This window comes from Hibiscus syriacus, unplaced genomic scaffold, assembly GCF_006381635.1.
Source record: "Hibiscus syriacus cultivar Baekdansim isolate YM2019G1 unplaced genomic scaffold, ASM638163v2 tig00111208_pilon, whole genome shotgun sequence".
In the NCBI taxonomy this organism is placed as follows: domain Eukaryota; kingdom Viridiplantae; phylum Streptophyta; class Magnoliopsida; order Malvales; family Malvaceae; genus Hibiscus; species Hibiscus syriacus.
The window spans coordinates 1,652,564-1,676,471 of NW_024063020.1; the positions used below are offsets into that span (position 1 = coordinate 1,652,564).

Here is a 23,908-nt window from a genome sequence, read left to right on the forward strand (position 1 = left end):
ATCCCTAAAGTTATCACTTTTTTTAATTTATCTTTAAACTTATTTCGAATTTAGGGGTGAGCAATCTAGATCAGGATCTAATCATGTAAAATCATCGATGCAAGATTACTTAGAAGGTTGAGATCTTGAAGATTGCTTAGGATTGAAATCTTTTAAGTTATATTTCTTTTTCCCTATCGGCTGATCCAACGTTTTCAACATTTTTCACCTCTTTTGATCCCTCTAGCATGATTATTCTCCCTATTTTTATACCAGATTCTTTTGGGGCATTTTTAGGGATAAATCAACTTTTAATCCCTAAAGTTATCACTTTTTTTTAATTTATCTTTAAACTTAATTCGAATTTAGGGGTGAAAAATCTAGATGAGGATCTAATCATGTAAAATCATTGATGCAAGATTACTTAGAAGGTTGAGATCTTGAAGATTGCTTAGGATTGAAATCTTTTAAGATATATTTCTTTTGAATATAAACTCTCTGACGAGGATAATAGAAAATACGAGATGATCTATTTCTTGACGACCATAACTCATTTATATAGCTAATTTAATAATCAATTATTATATGTACTTATAACTTTGCCACTCATGTACCCATAAATATGGATTTTAATCCAACACATTTGATTTAGTCGAGTTAAAATTTTTCTGTGTTTATTTGAATTGATGAATATTATTTTATAACTCAAACTTCATTTAATTTTTTTGAGTCTATTAGAGTTTATGAAAATTATTTGATACAATTCAAGTTTCTATTTAAATTTAATTGTAAATATTTATAATATTACGATACTATTTGATAATTTATACAGTTTTCTTTAACCACATACAATTTATATATATATATTCTTCATATTTTTTTCATATATAATATATAGAGTTGAGGTACTTGACTCGAACTTGAAAATTAATCAATTATTTTTTTTAAATTTCAAGTCATTCAAGTTCTATTTTATAACTCAACTTGATTTTGAATTTTTCTTTGTCGAGTCTACTTTATACAATAATGAGTTAAGTCAATTCGAATGGAATTTTTTTTACCCTCAAGTCGAATTGAAAATTTTAATTTTTTCGAATTAAGTCAAATTTTATCTATTCTTAATTGAGTTAATTTTAAACTCAATTTTTTCTATTTTTTAAAATATGATATTCTAAAATTATAAGAAATGAAAAAATATTATAATTTCACACTATTAAAATAATAATAAAAAATCTAATTTCAAAATTAATATAAACAAAAAATGGTTCAGGGATTAAAAGTTGTTTTCTCTCTTTCCACGGAAAGTTACATACGCACCGTTTCGGAACCATAAGAAGACCCGCTTCAACCCAAAGCCACAACTTAGCAATTCAGCCTAAGGGTTCACATAATTCCCATTACTAGTACTGTTCCTTCCTCCAATTCCCTTCTCTGCCGAATTGCCTGTTCTTTTTTATTTTCTTTATATATTTTGCTTGTTTGGGTTTCCAGGAAAAAAAAGATCAAAGAGAGAGTAAGAAGATTTATTTTTTGAGAAAAAATGGCGTCTGTGAAGGAGAAGAGTGATGGGGCAATTCCAGAGGAGGAAAAGGAGAGCTCTAATTATTTTGATATTTATGGACCTCAAGTACACTTTTTTTTGGCTCTTTCTTTTCATATTTTCTGTAGGGATTCTATTGATCTGTTTTAGTATAATAGGGGAATGTGATGAAACTTAAAGCCTTCCCTTTGCAGGCAAAACCAGAACTTGTTTTCAAGACGCCAGAAGCTGACAATACTTTGAATTTGCAAGTAAGTTTCTGGAAACCGACTTTATGTAAAGAAAAGAAAAAGAAACATAGTTGAAGTTTGGGTTTTTTGTTTTGGTACCAGGATGTTCAAGGACTTGTTACCTGGGTTCTTGCCGATGGATTCATGCCCTCTTGGGTTTTTATTAAGGTAAATAAATAGTATAATTTTATGTATTGAACTTTATACTTGGTTTCCTTATTAATGTGTGGAACAGTCTTTGATTGTTTGGGTTTTTATAAGTTATATAAGAAGACGTTCTTATTTTATATTGTTTGCAGAATAAGCCACTGATTCCGAAAGTTGTAATGCTTTATGTCCCTGGCTTGGATGCAGCTTTGTACTTGGCACAATCCATGAAACTTTCTGGTTTGAAACAAAGTTGTGGCAATCCTCGGCCGCTTTTAGCTCTTAGGTTTGTAATGACCTTGTTTCTGCATTCCTTGTCATCGGAAATATGCCCGGTGTGAATTGCAATGCGGTGTGTTTATGAATCTGTTTTTTTTATTATTATTGTAGCTGTGTATCTGATGGGATGCAGACGATAGATGCACTCCTGACGTGCAAGGTGAAGAGAAAGAGAAATGTAATCGATTCAGTGAAGGAAATAAGCCACCCTGCTGAACAAGGTGCAAAATCTATCTTTGAAGTTGAACGGTCCGCTTCTTTGCTTGCATGTTTCTTACTTGTATGGTGGAATTAGATGCTTTACAGGGTTAGTTGGTTTTCATTAGAGGATTGTCAGTCCCAACTTGTGTGACTAGAAAAGCAAAGCTTTGGGGACAGTAAACATGTGACATTTACTCATCTGGCGGTCTTAACTAACTTTTATGAGACAGAACAAAGGTATTTCAGCTGTTCTGCACTTGTTTATAGTGGTGTTCCCAGTTCTTTACTATTCTGTCTGAGTTGGGCTGCAATCCTCTTATTTGGCTGTATTGTGATTCTTAGCCTTTTTAAAAAAATAATTGGAGTGTAAATTCTCCTTAATAAGGAAAATATTCCAATAAGTAGAAATGTATATTCGTGAACAATTCTGTGCAGTTATACAATAGGTAATGCTTTCTGTTGTCTCTGCTCTACACATTTCCTTTTCAAATTTGTATTCAAAATCATAAATAATCAATAGGTACCATGATTAAAATTTTTCTTTACAGTGTCTGCAATTATCAAAATGTTATATTTAGGAGATGAGATGGTTCCTAATTCCCATTTGGCAATCTTTTTGTTGCTTTCAGCATCACAACAATACAATGCTATTTTTTTTAAATATCTTAACTTACTTGAGGATATCTGTTAATGGATACGTATTGATAATAAAATGATATATTTTTTGCAGAAACACCCATCTCTTCAATGGACTCACTCTTGAAAGATATTCCTTTCCCCATTACATATTATACACTTACAGCAAAGGAACTAGAAGACAATGGATTTTGTTGTGATCAACAAGGTCCAAAAAATGTTTTTTCTCTGACTACATACTTTTCTTTGCATGTTAATCTTGCATCTTCATTGTTCAAGTGTCCTTGGTTCATTCTTGGATTCTTTCCACGCAGATTTTCGTTCTACTCTTCCTGCTCCTAATGGATCTTCTCCATATGAAATATTAGCGCTTGATTGTGAAATGGTAAATCCCGTGTGTCAGTTTATGACTTAATCATAATGACTTTTTGCTTCTTATCTGTGAAATGTGGTAAAATCATGTAAACTGTTAGATGGAGAATGTACAGTGACAAGATAGTGCTGCTTTCTTCTGAAGAAGCCGGATAAAATGCTACACGTGCTTATCTTTCCTAGAATTGCCTTTGTAGGCTAATTTGTCGCCTTACCCATCTGTGGTTTGGAAGTAGTCTATTTGGTGATAGGCTTATATCACTTATCTAATATTGAATTTAAAAAAGTTCATCTCTGGTCTGAATTTATGTTATTGTTTGCTTAAGCTGAAACTAATTTTTTATATACTCTTGAACAATTGAGCTTCTTACCTTTGGATATGGCTATTGAATTTGCTTGTATTAATGTAGTTAATCTTATGATGGACATTGTTTATTTCTCTCTTTTTTGTCTTCTTATGTTCACGCAGTGTGTAACAAGTGAGGGTTTCGAGCTTACAAGAGTGACCCTGGTTGATAATAAAGGACAGGCATGTTAAACAGAACTTCCTTTATTTATTTTTTCTAATTTCCTGTATCCTCTTATTGTCAACTATTTCTTGGCATAATATTCTTAGTACATGCATGTTGTATTTGTAGATTTAATTTAATGTTGGTTTCTTTTAGATAACCTTTCTTGTGGCCTGTGACTGGCATTTATTTTTCGAATACAGCTCATGCCATCTCTCTTTTTAACAACTTTTTTCCCTGAGCACTTTACCCGTTCCTGTAAAAAAGACAGGAAAAAAGAGTGATCCATCTTCTTGTTGCTGCACCATGCAAATGTAACAACTCATTTACTTGATAAATTGGCTGAAGCTTCAATGATTGTTTTGTTGACAGGTTGTACTGGATAAATTGGTTAAACCATCAAACCCTATCACTGATTACAACACAAGGTAAATGTTATTTCAACTGATGAAGTTGAGTCTTAATATATTTTGTTCTTGAATTGCTGACTTTATGACAGGCTTTAATTGGATCCTGGTAAAGGCATTTTAGTTTTGCATATTTTATTTTTCCAGATACATGAAGATTATGTTTCTTTTATTTACAATCTCTTAGTGCCATGTTATTGGTATATAAATTAGTTGGTCAAGATTATGCTGGTTATTTTTTGTGTAACATTTTCTCATGTTTCAAATTGTGTTTGAATTTGGATCGACTGATTTGATATCTTCTGTCCCAACTCGGAGATCTTTCTCCCTCTCTCTACACACACACACCTCCTCTCGACAGGCCAAGTTATAGTTTACTTTATTGCTTAAGCAGGTTTAGTGGAATAACATACGAGATGTTGAGTGGAGTTACTACGAGTCTTCAAGATGTTCAGGTTCATTGTCCTTCATATACCATCACTAATCAATAATTTTACTGCAATATTGTCGTATCAATGTTCCATTAAAAGATATTTCTTGTATAAATTATATATAGTTGCTTCTCATCTTCAGGAAGATTTTCTAAAGCTGGTTCACAAAGATACCATCTTAGTCGGGCATTCCTTGGAGAATGACTTGTTAGCTTTGAAGATTTCTCATGATTTGATAGTCGATACCTCTGTATTATACAAACACCCTCGTGGTGGATCTTATAAAAGTGCTCTTCGAGTTCTTGCCAAGAGATTTCTTTCTAGGGAAATACAGCAGTCTGAGACAGGACATGATAGCATCGAAGATGCAAGAGCTGCTATGGATTTGGCTATGTTAAAGATTAGAAATGGCAAGTGATTATTTTCTTTGTAGACTTTATGTTCTTTTACATCAAGAACTCGAAAATAGCTTATAGAGGAAGGTTTATCATACCATTATTTTTGTTTCTTGATGTTTAAACATGTATGTAATTTCTTACAGTGTCTTTGCTTCTTGTGTTAGGACCTGATTTTGGTACGCCACCATCGTTTATGCGCAGAAAGCTCCTTACTCTTTTGGGTGAGTGTGGCAAGACCTCCTCTTTCGTTGATGATATTTCCATAGTCAAGCGATATGCTTCCGAGCCATCCCATGCGATCCCAGTTTGCTCTGATGATGAAGCTCTTTTAAAGGCTAGAAAAGAGGTAATGATATTGCTTTTCTGGTATACCTTCCATCTATCCCGTCTGGCTTATCAACTTATATTATGTGTTCTTCTAGGTCAAGAACGATTGTGTACACTTTGTCTGGACCCAGTTTTCTGAAGTGAACTCCTATTTCAGAAAGCAAGCTGAGGATGATGTAAACTTGAATGGAAAGCTTGCGGAGATGATATCGTTCCTTACATGTGGTAAGAGGCCTGCCAAACAAAAAGGAGTCAAACACAATATTTCAACTGAGCTAAAGGAAATATTAACGCGCATTGACACTAGGGTTCGTAGTCTCCACACTGCATTACCAACTAACTCGATGTTTATAATATGCACTGGACACGGGAACATAGCCATTGTTCATAGGTACGTTTTGCTTAACCCGACACTCATATACTGCTTATGGCTTTTGATGATGTTTCCATTTCATTCTAAGTATTGTATCACTGCTGACATTAATGAGATTGTAGTCACCTAAACTTGAAGGTGAATGAGGAATATGAATATTTGTCCAATATGGGTGTACTCAATTTTTCATGTCTGTATATGTGTCGAACGCTAGTACTTTAAGAACAATGACGAATCCGGATAACTAGATGTCAATAATTAGCTTTTCATTCGAGCTTTTTCTCTTTTTTCCCTTTCCACTGAGGCTTGGTTTTTCTGGTGTGCATGTATGAAGATTGAGGAAAATGCTGACTGAGCAAAGCGAAACAAAGATTCCACGTGAGAAGCTTATCAAGGTATTGGAAGAGCTGCAAGCCCAAGCTGAGGTAGCTTTATGTTTCATTGGCTTGAAGGATTAGATACTAAAAAAATACATTATGCACCAATTTCTCTTGCAATTTTCAAGAGAAATGAGGAATGTTCGTGTAAGCTTTACAGGCTATTACAATTTTAACAAATGACAATCATTCTTTTGATGCTGTGCTGGGAAACTCCTGTAAACTATGATGAGAATTCTCTAGTGCTGTTGTTTATTAAGAGTCTTGTGCAGTTCTCTTTCTCTTTTCTCTTTATTTATTCTTTCAGGAGTGTAAATGAGACATTCGTGTTCGAGCGGAGCTCAAAAGTTGGCTTGGATCGTTAAATCGATCTCAAACTTATATTGCTCGAGTTATAGCGCAAACCGAGTTCAGATGAAGTAAAGCAGCAAATGGAAAACATATACTATAGAAGAAAAATGTTAATTAGTTAGCAACCCCTACTCTGAAATTTTACTGGAGCAGCTTTATAGTTTCTATAATGTACATTCAAAGCTAACTCCATGCTGAAGCAACAATCAAGCTCTTGTCTTCCCAACCGAAATGAAGTGTACCCAAATCCTCCTTCAACTTGTACCTGTCATAGTACTCCCTGATAAGCTTCCGGGTCATATCGATCACGTCCGAACTCATTGGAAAGGACTTGAATCCAGCCATTGTCATCCTTGCCCTCCATTTTCCAGCAACTTCATATCGTTCAATCCCTTCCTCTCCTTCACACGCAACTATGTTGACAATGTCCCGTGCCAGACACTGCCTTTCAACGTTCATCTGGTCCTGGCTCTCCCTGGGAAGTGTAGCGTCCAGGGAGTCAAAAACAGCAGAGTAGTAACTGTAGGCTTCGATAAACCTCGGGAAGAAAGGAGTTGTGTTTGTGTTTACATCTTGCTCAATGACAGTAACGAGTTTTGGATTCATGCTCTTAACCATCCGAAGAAGCTGATCTCGCTCATTGATTGTTGAAACACTCTCGTCGGGCATGTGGTGGAGTTGGAATGCAAAGTTCACTATAAGTGCTTCCCCTGGCCTGCAATCCAGCATAGATGGAATAACAAGAGCAGTCTTTGAGGGAACCGCTCGAAACTCAGATGTCACACCGAGTACTTCTGCTAGCTTCTCCAGTCTTAGCCCAACAAGTTCGAGACCTCCATTAAGACGTTGAACCGACTCAGGATCATCAACTCCAGTTAACCTCAAAAGAGGCGGCTTGCCAGGCTGCTTTGCGATTGTTTGAATCAGCGCGACGTACTGACTACCTTGACTTATATCGAAATCTATTATATGTACTATTTTTTCATCTTTAAATGCCTCAATAATTGCACCATTTGCTGCCATAAATCCAAACTTGAAACAGGGGCACACTTCAAAGAGAATTTGCATGGCTGCAAGCCTATCAGAAGAAGGTGGCTCTTTGCATCTTAAAGCTTTATAAAGATATTTACCGGACACTGCCATGCGAGCTGCAAGACCTTCAACCATGTAGGCCGCGATTCTCTGGGGAGGATCCCCTTGAATTGAGACTGTCTGGCGAAGCTCGTTTATTATGGCTGAAGCTTCTTCGATGTTGCCTTCTGAGAGTATAGCAGCACATTCAATCAGCCTTTGCTTAGGAGAACGGGATGAAACATTCAATACCTCTTTGTTGCTGCTAATGCTACCAGGAAAAGAACCCGAGGATGATGACTTCTTTGGTGAGTCATGAAGTGAATCTGTCCTGATAGGATCGAACCATTCACCTTCTACTTCCATTCTTAGACCAGTGCCGAACATGTCATAATCGCCATCAACGGCATTATCAGCTAGCAGAGCTCTCTCCAATTCTTGAAGCTTCAATTTCATCATATCCGGGTCAGAGTCTAGTGTATCCGGGCTTTGGATTTCCAAGCAATCTGATTAAAAAACCGGATTGGATGATATTAGGACATCGGGTTAACAAAACAAAAGATTGCACTGGTTATGGTTTTAGTGTGTAGACCAGTTTGGAGAAAAGTGAAAAACCTCTTATCTGGTAAGACGGAATCGAACTTCCGGAATTTCCCGAACTAGATGAATGTATAAGCTCATCCCTAGGAGAATCAAAGAAATACTTCTCGTAGCTCTCGTAAGAATCCATAATGTAAACAGGCTTATATGTATCAGGACCAGACATTCGAAAAGCCATGTTGGTACTGTCACTACTATCCTGTATTGAATAGAGCTTTGTATAATTGTATTTCTACATGATGCAGTAGCTGGTTCTGCAGACCTTACTCGACTCCCTGGACGCTCGAATTATAAAACGATTCCTGCAAAACGAATCACAAATCAAACACCGACGAAGACATGCAAACCAAAGAAATGTCCTTTAAGGTAAAACCGATTATGAACTCGAATAGCTCATGAGTAACATGAGATAATCTGCATCACACGATTAATCATCTGCAACAAAGGTAAGTCATGTTAGCACAAAACAGGGAACTCGAGATCCCTTCATTGTTCAGTTCGGGACATCCGGAAACCGAAATTCGATCTCGACAAGAACATGTGTGATGGATATAAAATGCTCTAAAATCTTATACAAGGTTGCCATAGGCGGATTAAACTAAATAGAGTGAACATTTTCCATGGTTTGCTATCATCATTAACATACAGAAAACAAAGAACAGCATTGATTCGAGTAAAGATCCATCGGCAAAGAACACTCAATTTCGACTAAGGTGACCGAAAACCGGATTCAAGGTTCTGAGAACAGATTCCGAGGGGAAAAACAACAGGAGAAAGGGGATACAACAAAAACAAAATTCTGTGATTACGAGGATCAGAGCATACTTGAACAACTCCAAGACAAGTTTTTGAAAAACAAGCAATCTAAAAGCTGAAAAAGGAAGAACAAGAAATCAATAATCAATACAGGGGAATACTAGGGGTTTACCCTTTACCTGATACATGAGAAAAAACCTCAACAAGCAGCAGCGAAGATCATTGTTTCTACAGTCAAATCCTGCAAATCCAATACATATAAATTCCAGATAAAAGATGAATCTTCGAGAACCGAAGCTTCAATGGAGATGAAAACAAAGAGTTGACCTATATATTTTTATTTAATTATATATATATATTTAAAAAAAAACGAAAACCACATAGCAGACACCAACAAAACCGTAAAGACAACCAAAATTTTTGGGGTTTTTTTAAATGGTGGGTTTCAGCTGCCATATATAAGAAACTGAACAGATCAATATTCCATACGACCCAAGATGAAGGGGAAGTGGTGGGAAGCAGACCTCAAAGGGTGTTGTTTCTTTCTCTCTAAAGACAGAAACTTTGTGACTCGTGGGTTCCTTTACAAGAAGGCATTTTATGCATCTTAAAAAACAGGGTTTTCTTCGGGGAGTTTGTCTTGGTCTGCATGCATATTTTACGGTTAAACTCTCGAGATAACGTTCTCGAATAAATTAATTCACGAGATAATGCACTCCCCAGATTAATTGCTCAAATAGGGTGAAATTTACAGTGTTGGCTGTAGGTCGCCATGCCATCCAGGCAACTTATTAGGTCGCCATGTCTTCCCGGCGAGCTATGAGAGAGATTGCATGTATCATGCACGTTCCAATACATTGGGCATCCGAAGCCATCCGACCGAGGGCATCCGACCGAGGCCATTCGAGCGAGCTATACGAGGGCATCCGAGGGCAAGAGTAATCACGCGAGGAGCAGGAGGGAGTGCATGGAGTGCATGGCGACCTACAAGGTCGCGAGGAGTGCATGGCGACCTACAAGGTCGCCCGGAGGGCATGGCGACCTATGCTTGGGGACGTGCATGGCTGGCCACGTAGTAGGTCGCCCGAAAGGCATGGCGACCTACGACCAACACTGTGGATTTCACCCTATTTGAGCAATTAATCTTGGGAGAACATTATCTCGTGAAATAATTTATTCGTGAACGTTATCCGGAGAGTTTAGTCCAAATTTAACAGGATGATGTCATCATATGCTCATCAGGACTTCTTTTCTAATCCTTCATCGTAAATTTAGAAATATTTTTTTCAGGATGTACACAATATATTAATAAAATAATTTTTTTTAAATAAGATGAATATAAATAAAATTTCAAGATAGATATTATTCGTAAAATAATAATTAATTAAAAAATTCAAATTTTAAAAATATATAAAAAAATTTAGAATGAATACTAACAGTGATTCAATCCTTCACCTGCAATAAGTTTCCAACACCTACACAAATTTTCGCGAACACAGTAACTCAACCAAATTCGACAGAGAAACCGCGTTGAAACGGTGCATTTGACTATGTTTTCTCTACTTGCCCCTAGTCAGTCAATTATTAATTTTTTCTATTTTCATTTATTTTCGTTTATATTTATTTATGTTCATTTATTATATTTGTTTACGTTCATTCATTTGTGTTCGTTTATGTTCGTTTATTGTGTTTGTTTATGTTCGTTTAAATCCATTCGTTTATATTCGTTCATTTGTGTTTGTTTATCATTTAAATGAACGAACATGAACAAATTATATTTCTTAACGAACGAATATGAATAATAAATTTTTTATTCATTTATGTTCATATTTATTAATTTATTCGATTAAAATTAAACGAATAAATATAAACATACTTATATTTATGTTTGTTCAATTCGTTTACACGCCTCTTTGATACCGTGTAAAGCAAAAGCGTGTGACTAGAAAGCGTTTTTTAAAGTGTGATTTGCAAGACCGTACGAGCTCATGTTAAACTAAAATGAAAGAAAGAAAATGTGAGATAAAAAATACAAAAAAACATAATAACTTTTTTAAAAGAAAATAACAAACACGCCTGCAGTGCATGTCAAAGACAAGTATTTGTAACGCCATGAGCACAAGTTGGGTTTGAAGGTAGCAAAATTGTGTATATATTAATCTTATGTTTAATTACTCAATAAATACGTGTTTAAATAATTATAATCTTATGTTCAATCACTCAATAAATACGTGTTTAAAAAATTATTTAAACACATAAAAATCTAAACAATGTAGGAACTGAAAACCGCAATGAACTTTTTAAATCACACATTGTTTAAATATGTATTTATTGAGTGATTTAACACAAGGTTAATACACTCATCGTCGTCGTCTTTCGATAATGCTCGTGCTTGTACAAATACATGTCTTCGACATGCACAACACATTTGTTCTTCGAAGACAAAATTCGTATAATTTTTTATATTTTTGTCTCTTTTTGTTTGTCCAACTCGTTCATATTGTCCGTCACATAGACATAAGACACTTCCTATAAAATGTATCTTTTAAAAAGTATTGTCTGTAGTATATGTCTTTATGCTACGTGACAAAAAATATGTAAATTTAAAAAATAATTTAATATAAATATTAAAATAAAAATACTTTTTAATATATAATATTTAAATAAGAAAGCCAACAAAATAATAAATCAATTATAACATCGGGCTATCATCGAAGGTGACACACTTCCATCATTAATCGTCTTGCAAACCCAGATAACGATATCTCTGTAATAAGATTTTTGCTTAGCGGAGTTTGAGAATCCTCAGGGTCGGTCCAATGAGTTTTAATGTCCTGGGCGAGATAATAATTTTATGTCCTTATATTTGTACCGTATAATAGACAAAATATAAATATTTTTTTAAAAACAAAAATGTAATAGAAATTATAGTCAAACAATATCAATACATGCCCTAAGCCTTCCATCGACTGATCAGGTGTTTTAGGCTAATTTTTTTGGGCCAAATATATATATACACACACATACACTATAAATACTAGAAAACTGATGCCCCCTCAAACATTCTATCCTGGGCTAAGATCCATCTGGCACATGTATTAAGCTGGGCCTGAGAGTCCTTAAGATATTCATCGTTCTTAAAGATACAATATGTTAATAGGCTAACCAAACTACTCATATTCTAGTCAATTGAGCTTTGTCGATAAATAATTTTTTTGATTTTTTATGATAGATCCGATTGTATTAAACGAAATTATTATTATTATTATTATCTCTTATTATTTTTTGAAATTTTTATCTATGATATTATTTTTGGAAATTTAGAGAGAGTTTAAGATATTATTCGTTTAAAAGTTTTTTTTAATTTATCGATAATACATATATATTATATTTTATTGACATTCTCTTCGAACACGATTTCTTTAAGGAAAAATGATATTCTCTTTTATTATGATTTTAAGAAAAGTTAAAATTGAACTCATCAAATGATCTCAGTTATAAATATTGTATTATTCTCTCTAATAGTCTTGGATCCAAACACCTGCTTTTGTAGGTATATGTGCATTGTTAATAGTTAAAAAAATATTATGAACAGATACAAATTTATAATCACCTAGATTATTTAAAAATAAGGATAAATTACAAATTTGGTCATTGAACTTTACCCTATCTCCTATTTCACTCATTGTACTTTATATTTTTTTCAATTTTCTCATTGAACTTAATACATTGAGTTTTTTTTGTCACTTGGCTGTTAACTAGTTAACTTTGTTGTTGTTTTTCTTTTAGATATAATACATATATTTTATCCAAAGAACGATGTCGGTTCGGTGAAAATTTTGTTTTTTTTTTTCAAAACGATATCGTTTTTAACGCCGTTAACTATTTAATGACAGAGTCACCAAAATAAGAGAGAGTAAAGTTCAATGACAAAAAAAAACTCAATGTATTAAGTTCAGTGAGTAAAATAGGAGAGAGAGTAAAGTTTGGTGATGGAATTTGTAATTTACCCTAAAAATAATAACAACAATAAAGGTTAAAATTGGAAGAATGCAATGGGAAAAGAATCGAAGACAAGAAGTGAGCAATCATAGCGGGAGCTTTGAAAGTTTTGCAAAACTCTTATTTTGTCAAATGAAATGAGTGTGGAAATCATTTTCTACGCAACGCAACGCCAGAGCCAGCTGAATCCTCCAGCAGCAGTGCAGAATGAGCCCCCGAGTATCAACCGCAGCAGTTTTTGCTAACATATCTGCATCTTTATTGACTTCACGGGGAACATGACAAGATTGTACTTTTCAATCCCGATTCAACAAGTCCGAGATAAAAGATAGTCTGCTTTTACTGCATCTGGTGATTTCAGCTACGATTCGATCTACAATTTCCCAGTAAGCCTCCCTCCATCTCTTATTCACCAAGTAAACAACCCCGAAAAGCCCCCAGAAGCCAGTGACATACCCTGCAAACACAACAGCAAGCAGTATTCTCCACTCTCCGGATTGATTTTCACTACCATCGGATGATTCCGACGTTGGGAAATCGTCGTCGTCGTCACAGTCGATGCCATCAGGAGCTCCACACAAGAATCTGTTGCCAATGTATGCTAATCCATCTCTACTCAACGTATCAAAGTGTGGACTCGTCGAGATTTTCCCACTTAAATTGTTGTACGCCAAGTTTAATGTCGTAATCGAATCCAGCCGAGTCAATGAACTAGGGATTTCTCCACTTAGATTGTTGTAACCAAGGTCCAGAGATTCAAGGAGACTCATGTTTCCTATAGTAGAAGGGATGTTACCAGAGAGACCATTATGGGAGAGATTAAGTGCATAGAGCCCTTTCAGGATGCCTAATTCTGAAGGAATGTTTCCGGTCAGATTGTTGCATGAAAGATCCATTCCATTATGGTATGTTCGAACCACATTGAATTGTAGTAACAATCCCTTAGCCACCATATCCACTTTAACACCAATGTATCCTTTAGAGACGATAAACCCGAGAAGATCTCCGTCTTTCGGTCGGTTTATGATCGTCTTTAATCCGGATAACTTATCAGGGATTGGACCAGACAGTTGATTGTTTGAAAAGCCAATGAACTGTAGATTTTCTAGACCAAATATCTCTTCCGGGATTGAACCATTGAAAAAGTTGTATTCCAACTCAAGAAGTCGAAGGTCTTCGAGGTCTCCAATGAATTGAGGGATCTCTCCACTGAATTTGTTGTTTCCCATGTTGATAACCATTATTTTCTCAAATTTATGAACAACAGAAGGGAAAAGACCATCAAATTGGTTCCCACTAATATCTAAAAATCTCAATCCTCTGGCTTGTTGAAGTTCCCCCGGAATACCACCAGTAAGGTTGTTCGAGCCAAGGTTAAGGTACACTAACGATCTGCAATTTCCGAAGCTGGTCGGAACTGTTCCGAACAAGTTGTTGTTAGAAAGATCAAGCAGCATAAGCTCATTGTTTTCTTGACATAGAGAGAATGGGATCCGACCCGAAATTCTATTATCAGAGAGTTTCAAGTACCTAATGTTGCCCTGTCCAACCTCTGAAGGAATGCTGCCTGTGAAATTATTTTCTGACAAATCCAAGATTTGTATGTTCCTGAGCCATCGAGGGATCGATCCTTGAAGCAGATTTCTTCTTAATCTAAGTGTTGTCTGCATGAAAGATGACTTTAGCTTAATGTTAGGTGGGATGACTCCTTGGAGTGTGTTGAAAGAAAGATCTAAGTAACCCAAATTGGGAAGATTGAACAACCAAGAAGGAATTGTTCCTGATAGGCCATTATTGGACAAACTTAATGATTCTAGTTTGGTCAGATTTGATATGAATTCTGGGATTTCACCTCCTATATTACATGAATCTAGGGACAAGAGTTGTGGCTGAAATGTTGGTGGAAAGGGTTGTTGGTCTACTTTCACAGTTAGTCCACTGTAACTGAGATAGAGCATGTACGGAGTCGAGTTTCGGAAGAATGATGACAATGAAGGGATCGATCCATTCATGTTGTTGGAGTTTACAACAAGGTAGCTGAGATCACGGAGCTGGCCTAAGCAATCCGGTAAGTTTCCGGTAAAAGAGTTGATTGCTAAAGCTAGATACCACAGAGATGAAATGGTACAAATCGTTTCTGGTATCGGTCCATGAAAAGAGTTCTGCATCAAAGATAAAAATTGCAGGCTTTTTAAATTGGATATTGAAGATGAAATCTCACCACTCATGTAGTTCATGTCTAGCGACAAGTATTCCAACCTCGAAAGGTTCATCATGGGGGTAGGTATCTGACCCTGAATGAAACTATTGTACGCTACGAATTCAACTAATGAGGTGGTGTTGCCAATGGTGGGTGGGATGGATCCAATAACATGGGTAGAAGATATGTCAATCGATTCTAATCTGGGCCAGGGAACCGCAAACATAGAATGGAGATCGACGGTAAGGTCTGAGTTGTTTCCCAAATAAAGTATCTTTAATTGAGGAAGGTAGGGGATATGGCCTTGCAGGTTTGATCTGGTGAGGTCAAGAACCCTCAGATAGGTGAGATTGGCCAACTTAGTCGGTATTTTCGTGGCGAGAAAGTTGAAGCTCATGTACAATTTAGATAGTCTGGTAAGGAAGAGAAGCTGTTCAACCGGAATCTCCCCAGAGATTCGACAGTTTGATAGGTCAAGCAACCTCAGCCTGGTAAGATTCGATATCGGTTTAGCCCATAGAACTGATGGAGACACCTGAGATAGATCAACACCACTGAGTTGAAGTTTTCTGAGATTTTTCAGCCCCTGTAACCATTTCAAATCCGATGCATACAAACGTCCCCGATCGATGTATGCATATAGAGAACCTAAATGAACTGTCACGGTAGATGACAAAGATGGGTAAGCAGATGAGTAGTCCACAACGACCGAAGCACACGAAAGATCGAGTTCAACAAGGGAAGTAAGGTTGGAAAACTGAGTTGTAATCGAGTCCTCGAACATAACATTCGATAGATTCAGATAAGTGAGTGCACTGAGGTTTGAGAATCCTAAAGGAACCTTTGAGAAGCTGAAGTTGTTGAAACTGAGGTCAAGGTATGTGAGATGAGTAAGGGAGAAAAGTGAAGGGGAGATGGTACCAACAAGAGCAGTAGATGGGACACTAGATGTTGAAAGAGGTTGGGAATTCATGTCCAGAATAAGGTTGTTTGGTTCGGGATTCCTGAGGTCGATGACCGTCACATGCAACGTGTCGGAACAGTTGATTCCGTACCAGCTGCAGCAGTTTCGGCCTTTCCATGAAGACAAACGATTCGAAGGGTCTGCCATGTTTGATTTGAAGCTCATCAATGCTTCTCTTTCTCGTCGATGACAAGCATCGATGAGAACAAGTTGGGAAGAAATGAGGAGTAGGAAAATGAAGAAGGCCATGATCATTGACAGAGGAATTTCTTGAATTTGATCTGTCAAGAGATCCCACTGCTCTTATAGGAGCAGTTGCTTTGAAACCCCTGTTGAAATTGAAAGGGACAAGCGAAACAGCCTGGAATGAGACTGAAAAATGCCTGTTAAATTATATTACTTGAAGAAGGGGTACAGCGATTCATGCTTAGTATGTCACATTGATCAACGACTGAACAAGGTATTATATATTACATATACTTGATGCCTTGGGATTCAAGTCAAAGTTATTTAAGATGCTTAAGGGCGCCTTCAACATTTAATTAAATCTCAAATTATTAAATTTAAAAAATTAAATCAATTAAACTATGATTAATTTCGATTGTTAATTTTTAATAATTTTTGGGTAAATTATGTGTTTAGTACCTAAACTATCAATTTTGATCCGTTTTAGTACCTAAACTTTCATTTCTCTCTCTCGAAATCACACCTAAACTTTCAGTTTTATTTCATTTTAATTCTCCATCGTTAAGAACTTTAGTTTTTGTTTTATTTTAGTATTTCGTTCAAAATTTAATGTTAAGTAGATATTAAAACAGATCAAAATTGATAGTTTGAGTACTGAGCGAGTAAAGTTTTTAACGGCGAGATACAAAAATGAAATGAAAACTAAACGTTAGGTACGATTTTGAAAAAAAAATTAAAAATTAAAAGAAAACCAAAATAGAACAAAACAGATAGTTTATGTATTAATGTAGTTTACCCTTAAATCTATTTAAAATTATATTCCATGTTTCTTGTTTGACTTGAACTTTAGTGTATTAAATTAGCTATTTAACTTAGGTTTTGAGCACCTAGAAGTTCCTCCAAGAATTTCCAATTCCACACGTAATTTAGACTTTTTCAAATTTCAATTTATAAAATAATTAAAATATATAATTTTTTTTATTCAGGGATGGATCGAAGGGGTGTTGGGGTGCAGTTGCAACCTGTAGAATTTTTACATTCTCTTATATTTTAAATTTTATCTTTGTATTTTCTATTAATTATCTAATTTCGCACCCCTTAAAATTTTTAATATAACTTCTTGAGTTCGTACTCTCTGATATAAATTTATGCGTCTGTCCATAACAATTGCAATTTATATTCATAATTCAATCCTTCACCTACCCCAGTAAAATTTTGCAAACACCATAACCAAATTCAATAGGCAAACCACATTGAAACGGTTCAATTTGACTTTGAGATTTTCTCTGCTTCTTTCTTTGACTCCTAGTTTATCATCTAATAATTTTTATAAAAATATATTTTATAAACAATATTGAAAATTAAAATACTAAAAAAAAACTAGCATCAAAATGATAATTTAATTATAACTTTTTTTTTATAAAGTTTAGGGATGATAATGAGTCGGATCTGGACTGGATGCAGCTAGACCTAGATCCAGACCCGCTCTAGATCCCCAAATCTAGAAAATTGAGACCCAGATTCAGATCCAACAGATCTCACGAATCCGGGTCCAAAACGGGTCTATTTAGAAAATGACCATTTAACATATTTTTTAACGTAATAAAATTGTCATTGACTAATTTCACATCACATCTCCAATGGAGGAAATATTAATTTCAACACAACTAGTAACAAAATAAAAAATGATAAACTAAAGTCTAAAAAAATTCCAACACAATTACGCAAATGTCTTTTGAATAACACAAATATTAAAAAATGTATATCATGAAACATTCAATTGTCTTAAACGAGTTTAAAATCTATAAGAACTCAACCATATAAGAGCGACTCCCTCTATAAAATATTTGTATATATATTAAAACCTATTATGTCATTTATATATATTTTAAAACCAAATGTGAGCTTTCTATAAATAAGTAAACGAATTTAGATTCGATATCTTAGTGTCAGATCTCAACCCAGATTTATACTTTTATCAGAAAATCCAAACTCAATCCAACCCGGATTCGTCGGATTCAAAATTTTAGGATTAAGAACCTATAAAACGGATCGGATCTACGAATTTAGATCGGTCCAAGATCCATCGCCATCCCTAATAAAATTATTTAATTTTTCGTGACCGAAACACGTTGTACGGAAAGTAGTATAAGAGATAGTCAACCTTTTACCTACTTTGGTGGCTTCTTTCTTCATACTTTATACGGGAGAATTATATGGCACAATCATTTATTTTAAGGTTAATATAATGCGCGATTTAAAATATTATAAATCAACATAATATTTTAGATTGAGCGTAATTTAAAATGATATTTTTTTTTACTTTTTTTCGTAAACGTATTTTAGGTTGCAATCGAAAATGCTATCATTTTTATAATATTTTAGAGTGCAACTGAAAATGTTAAAAAATATGATCTTTTAGGTTGTGCGTAACCTAAAATATTATGTTGTTTATAATATTTTAGGTCACGTCTTTTCTTAACCTTATATTAGGTTGTCCCACCCCAGAACTCATCCTTTACAAGTGTTATTTTGTAAAAAAAAAGTTTTTCCTTCTCTTAAAAATTATTTTCATTTAATAATTTTGTGTAAAATATTTTTAATTTATAAATTGAATTTTGAAAAATCCACGATGTATAAAAATATCAATGATCAATCCTTCTTTTTATTAACTTGAATTCAAGCTAATATCTATTTAAAGACTCAATCATTTTATAACGAACACTCGTACACTTTTACATATGTGAGGTTTAAATTCGAGACTTCAAGAGATAACAATAATTTTTTAACCATTGATGTTGTCGTAACCGTTTTTCGTCCGGGCACGAAATATTTACTTGACGGGAAAATTGATGTGAATAGATAGTTTTGAAAATAATTTGGGAGTCGCCATCGACCTTTTGAGTCAGGTAGGTCGAATACCTAAAAATTATCTTTTAACAGAGTTTTTAAGAAAACATTAGCTAAAAGATGAACTGATCTGCGTTTTAACCAAAAATTTGTTTTTTTTAATAATAAAAAGGGATTCGTGGTCGGTTACGTTTAGGGAAGGATTAACACCCCTACAACGCCCAAAATTGGTACTTTTTAATTATAAATTGTCTCTATTATTAGAAATTTAAAAATTCAAAATATATTTAATTTATAATTATGTTATTTCAAATTTTATTAATATAATTTTTAAGAAAATATATTAATTTATAAAAATATTTATTTATTTAGAAATATCAGAAAATGACTTCTAGGTATTTTAAGACAGCTCTTTTCTTAGATATTAAAAAATAAATACATATCAAAATATGTTTATTTTTAAAAGTAATTTATAAAATTAAATTTATAAATAGGATTTTTATTTAATAAACGAATAAATAAATAAATAAATAAATAAATAAATATTATATAAATATGTTTATATAACTTAATAATAATAATAAAATAATAATGAAGATAATAATTTAAACATATATCAAACGTAATAATAAAATAAAATAATAATAATTAAAATGAAAGAAATTAAAAGTAATAATATTAAAAACTAATGGATCATATTCATAAATATATGAACTTAAAAATGTAAAAATAATAAAACTTATGGTTTAAATTAAGATTATATAAAATTTAATGATCAAATTATAAAATATAAATATTTAAGAGACATGGTTAGAATTATCATAAAATATAAATACTAGTAGTGTAATTAACCATTATTTGTTTAATCAATGATTAAAATAGAAATATTAAAATTAATAGGGACTAAATGTGATATTTGTCCTAAATATATTATTTAATACTGGTAAGGATTAAAACATAATAAAATAAAATTCGAAGACTGAATTAGAACATTCAGAAGTTAGTTTTAGTGACTAAAATGAATAATTACAAAATTCGGATGGCTACGGAAGGGGTTTAGCCATACATGTAAAATACGCATATACCCCTTCCCAAAACGACGTCGTTCGGGAAGGGGTATAAATCCCCCAAACGGCTGGCCCGAAGGGCCAGCTCTCTCATTCTCCTTTCTTCCTTCTCTCTCAACACTGAGAGAGAGCCAGAATCCTCTCGCCTCTCTCTTCAATCCTCCAAACGGAGGTTGGCCGGCCACCGGCTGATAGCCATACTCCGGCACCGACACCACCGCCGGCCACCACCCACGGTGGCCGGAATATGCAAAAAATACCCTAATCTTAAAGATCTACTTGCCACGAACCCGAATCTAGCCTCATTTTATCCTAAAAACCCTTAGATTTTCTTAAATCTAAGAAAATACCTTAGGTATTTTCGGTTCTCCGGCAAGATGAGAAGGCTCCGATGATCGCGTCTCTATTGGTAAGCTTTTCTCCTTTTTCTTTCTTTCTGTTTTATGGATTTTGATGGTTATTGTGTTATTTTCCTCTGACTTCTTGGTTGATGTTCGTATCTCTCTTTTTTTTTCTTGCTCTCTGTGGCTGTGTGTGGTTACTGCTTTGCTTGCCCTTTCTTCGTTTCTGTCCCCTCTCTCTCTTTGCAGGTTTAGTGGTGGCTTTTATAGCCACCACAGTGTACTCCTCGGACCGGTCCCATGGGTAGCATCTTTGGTGAGTCACCAAGCTATGGCGGTGACTCACCATAGAGCACTGATTTGGTGAGGCAGCTGGCTTCTGGAAAGCTCGACGAGGCCGGCGTCGTGGAAGCAGCAGCGTCAGCAGCAACTGGTTGGACCATCTGGCATCAGAGAGTCGGTCGTCGGGTTGGCTTCAGGGGTGGCGCCGCGTGGTCCTAGGGTTATGATAACCCTAGGGTTTCTTGCTGGAGCATCTGGGGACCGTTGGATCAAGGCCAGATCCAACGGCTGTGAGCTGAGGCGGCTGACTGCTGGAAAAGGATAAAACCCTAATTGGGTTTAGGGTTCTACTTTGGGCCATCCGGATTGGGTCTCTAATTGGGCCTGAACTGGGTTCTCGGGTCTTGGGCCTTCTGGGACTGATTGTAATATATTTGGGCTTGTAATTATTTTTATTTAATATATATATATATATATATATATATATATATATATATATATATATATATAATAAAAAAGTATACTGAAAAATTAATGTCTACAGATGTCACTTAGTTTTAGAGGATGAATCATTCCAAGCATAAAGTATTATTATTATTATTATTATTATTTTACTTTCTAAATTTTTGTATCTTATACATTTTTGGGTTTTTTTGTCAATTACAACAACCGAACTTTTTATTTAGCCCATTAGAGTACTCGGTTTTTATTTTTAAACTTTTTTGATATAATATTAGTGTTTGATCTATTAATTCATTAATTCAAAAATATCCTTTTTTTAATGATTATTTGCATGTTATAGTGAAGATGTGGAGAGTTGGACTATCAAGCGAGCTGTAGGCGTGGAGGGCCTAGAGGCAGCGACGGCAACTAATGACTTTGGTGCTACAAACGGCGGTGACTAACCTTAATTTTAGGGTTAGTCAAAGTTAAAAAAAAATATGGGTATAAGTTAGGGTTTTTGGGATTGAGCCTGAAATTGTATTCAAGTATTGAGCTTAACATATTTGGATCATAAATGGACATGGACTCTTACTTTTAGATTCTTTTTGGGTTTAATTCAATTTGAGATCCATAATAAAAATGATATTGGAAAAAGGTTAGGACGAAATGGATAATTACACCCTTTTATTTATTTAAGAAATCTACTATCTCATCTCACTAAATTATTTAGTTGGTGGATGACTCTAATTAATAATAAGTTTAAAGATAAAAAATTAGGGTTATGGGATAATAATGTTGTGGTATATGTGTTCGAACAATTTAATTAATATATCATGTCATCCACCGCGTCAACAATCATCATAAATTCCTTCATAAAGAGACTATAAATAATCAATCTTCTCTCGACTCCTTACATCACCAATCATTCGAACCCCTGACCTTGCTTAAGGGATCTCATACCACTAGACCAACTGGTTGTTGGCGGAGAACCAAGTAATTTACTTCTCTAGTAAGAACACATTTTATGTGATCCATTGTTTCGTCGTTACGTTCTTTACAATAATGTGTATGATCATTTGGATTTCTTTCTTTCTCACAGAAATCACAATATTACATGTTCGAATCATCTTCAACAAAAGATTGGACCAAAGATTGACAATTCATAGATTGTGCATTTTGGTTGATATTTAAGGGTCATTGCAGTAGCCAAGGACAAGCTTATGGTTGTGGCCGAGATTGTCCAACTCGGTTCACTCTTGTGAAACCCTAACTAGGGGCGCAAATGAATCGCTATTGAATGAATAATAATATGTTCGTGTCCGATTGTTTACTTTTAAATGTATTCGTGTTTGTGTTCATGTTCATTTGTTTAACGTTGGTGAACATGTTCATTTGCCAGATAAAAAATAGTAAAACTATGCCACTAGTGTTTGAACTCCTTAAGTTTCATAATTTAAACTTCAAATTTCACCATGTGTTCAATGTAATTTCTACCTTCACCAATATTTAAACTGTAAAAAAAAATTAAACGAGCTTCTAAACGTGCCATTAAACGAGCTTGTTCGTAAACATAAACAAACGAGTCGATAAACAACATTTAAATTCCTTGTAGCTTACACCATTAATTACCAAACGACAATTTGGAATAATGTACAGATAATACATAAAATATTATACACTCTCAACACATCAAATATTATACACTCAACACATAAAATATTATGTACAACTAAAACAATCTCAGGAAAGGGATTGATTAATTGATCGAATTGGTCATTAATCAGAAGATAGTCTGCTTTTAATGCATCTGATGATTTCCGCTACGATTCGATCAACAATTTCCCAGTAAGCCTCCCTCCATCTCTTATTCACCAAGTAAACAACCCCGAAAAGCCCCCAGAAGCCAACTACATACCCTGCAAACACAACAGCCAGCAGTAATCTCCACTCTCCGGATTGATCTTCAATACCATCAGGTGATTTCGACGTTGGGAAATCGTCGTTGTCGTCACAGTCGATACCATCAGGAGCTCCACACAAGAATCTGTTGCCAATTTATGCTAGTCCATCTCTACTCAACGTATCAAAGTGTGGACTCGTCGCGATTTTCCCACTTAAACTGTTGTACGCCAAGTTTAATGTCGTAATTGAATCCAGCCGAGTCAATGAACTCGGGATTTCTCCACTTAGATTGTTGTAACTGAGGTCCAGAGATTCAAGGAGACTCATGTTCCCTATGGTAAACGGGATGTTACCAGAGAGACCATTATGGGAGAGATTAAGTGCGTAGAGCCCTTGCAGGAGGCCTAATACTGACGGAATGTTTCCGGTCAGATTGTTGCATGAAAGATCCATTTCATTATGGTATGTTCGAACCACATCGAATTGCAGTAACAATCCCTTAGCCACCATATGCACTTTAACACCAATGTATAGTTGCAAGATAAAAAACCCGAGAAGATCTCCGTCTTTCGGTCAGTTTACGATCGTCTTTAATCCGGATAGCTTATCAGGGATTGGACCAGACAATTGATTGTTTGAAAAGCCAATGAACTGCAGATTTTCTAGACCAAATATCTCTTCCGGGA

At 34.8% G+C, this 23,908-nt stretch overlaps 4 protein-coding genes across 7 annotated transcripts; 1 reads left to right on the forward strand and 3 right to left on the reverse strand.

Annotated features, from left to right (window-relative positions):
* Nucleotides 1-1,343: 1,343 nt before the first annotated feature.
* On the forward strand, nucleotides 1,344-6,414 carry LOC120155848 (small RNA degrading nuclease 5-like). 4 transcript variants are annotated; one of them, XM_039167310.1, is made up of 15 exons: nucleotides 1,344-1,382; nucleotides 1,471-1,606; nucleotides 1,714-1,770; nucleotides 1,852-1,917; nucleotides 2,049-2,182; nucleotides 2,287-2,396; nucleotides 3,107-3,220; nucleotides 3,327-3,397; nucleotides 3,854-3,913; nucleotides 4,266-4,321; nucleotides 4,695-4,755; nucleotides 4,874-5,141; nucleotides 5,294-5,475; nucleotides 5,552-5,847; nucleotides 6,164-6,414. In XM_039167310.1, exons 2-15 carry the CDS (start codon nucleotides 1,520-1,522, stop codon nucleotides 6,285-6,287), a joined length of 1,686 nt encoding a protein of 561 aa, XP_039023241.1. In that variant the 5' UTR covers nucleotides 1,344-1,382; nucleotides 1,471-1,519; the 3' UTR covers nucleotides 6,288-6,414. The 4 variants fall into 4 exon arrangements, with proteins under 4 accessions (XP_039023241.1, XP_039023240.1, XP_039023244.1 ...); XM_039167309.1 differs by having other exon boundaries at nucleotides 1,344-1,606; XM_039167313.1 differs by lacking the exon at nucleotides 6,164-6,414 and having other exon boundaries at nucleotides 1,346-1,606; nucleotides 5,614-5,740.
* Nucleotides 6,415-6,629: 215 nt separating this feature from the next.
* Nucleotides 6,630-9,331, reverse strand: LOC120155849 (scarecrow-like protein 1). The gene is made up of 3 exons (XM_039167314.1): nucleotides 9,164-9,331; nucleotides 8,244-8,530; nucleotides 6,630-8,134 (listed from the first exon to the last, which is right to left on the reverse strand). The coding sequence occupies exons 2-3, from the start codon at nucleotides 8,404-8,406 to the stop codon at nucleotides 6,741-6,743; spliced, it is 1,557 nt and encodes a 518-aa protein (XP_039023245.1). The 5' UTR covers nucleotides 8,407-8,530; nucleotides 9,164-9,331; the 3' UTR covers nucleotides 6,630-6,740.
* Nucleotides 9,332-13,282: 3,951 nt separating this feature from the next.
* Nucleotides 13,283-16,399, reverse strand: LOC120155909 (receptor-like protein 8). The gene has a single exon (XM_039167368.1). It carries the CDS (start codon nucleotides 16,397-16,399, stop codon nucleotides 13,283-13,285), a length of 3,117 nt encoding a protein of 1,038 aa, XP_039023299.1.
* A 6,697-nt stretch (nucleotides 16,400-23,096) lies between these two features.
* Nucleotides 23,097-23,732, reverse strand: LOC120155910 (receptor-like protein 45). The gene is made up of 2 exons (XM_039167369.1): nucleotides 23,449-23,732; nucleotides 23,097-23,364 (listed from the first exon to the last, which is right to left on the reverse strand). The coding sequence occupies exons 1-2, from the start codon at nucleotides 23,730-23,732 to the stop codon at nucleotides 23,097-23,099; spliced, it is 552 nt and encodes a 183-aa protein (XP_039023300.1).
* Between the last annotated feature and the right edge of the window lie 176 nt (nucleotides 23,733-23,908).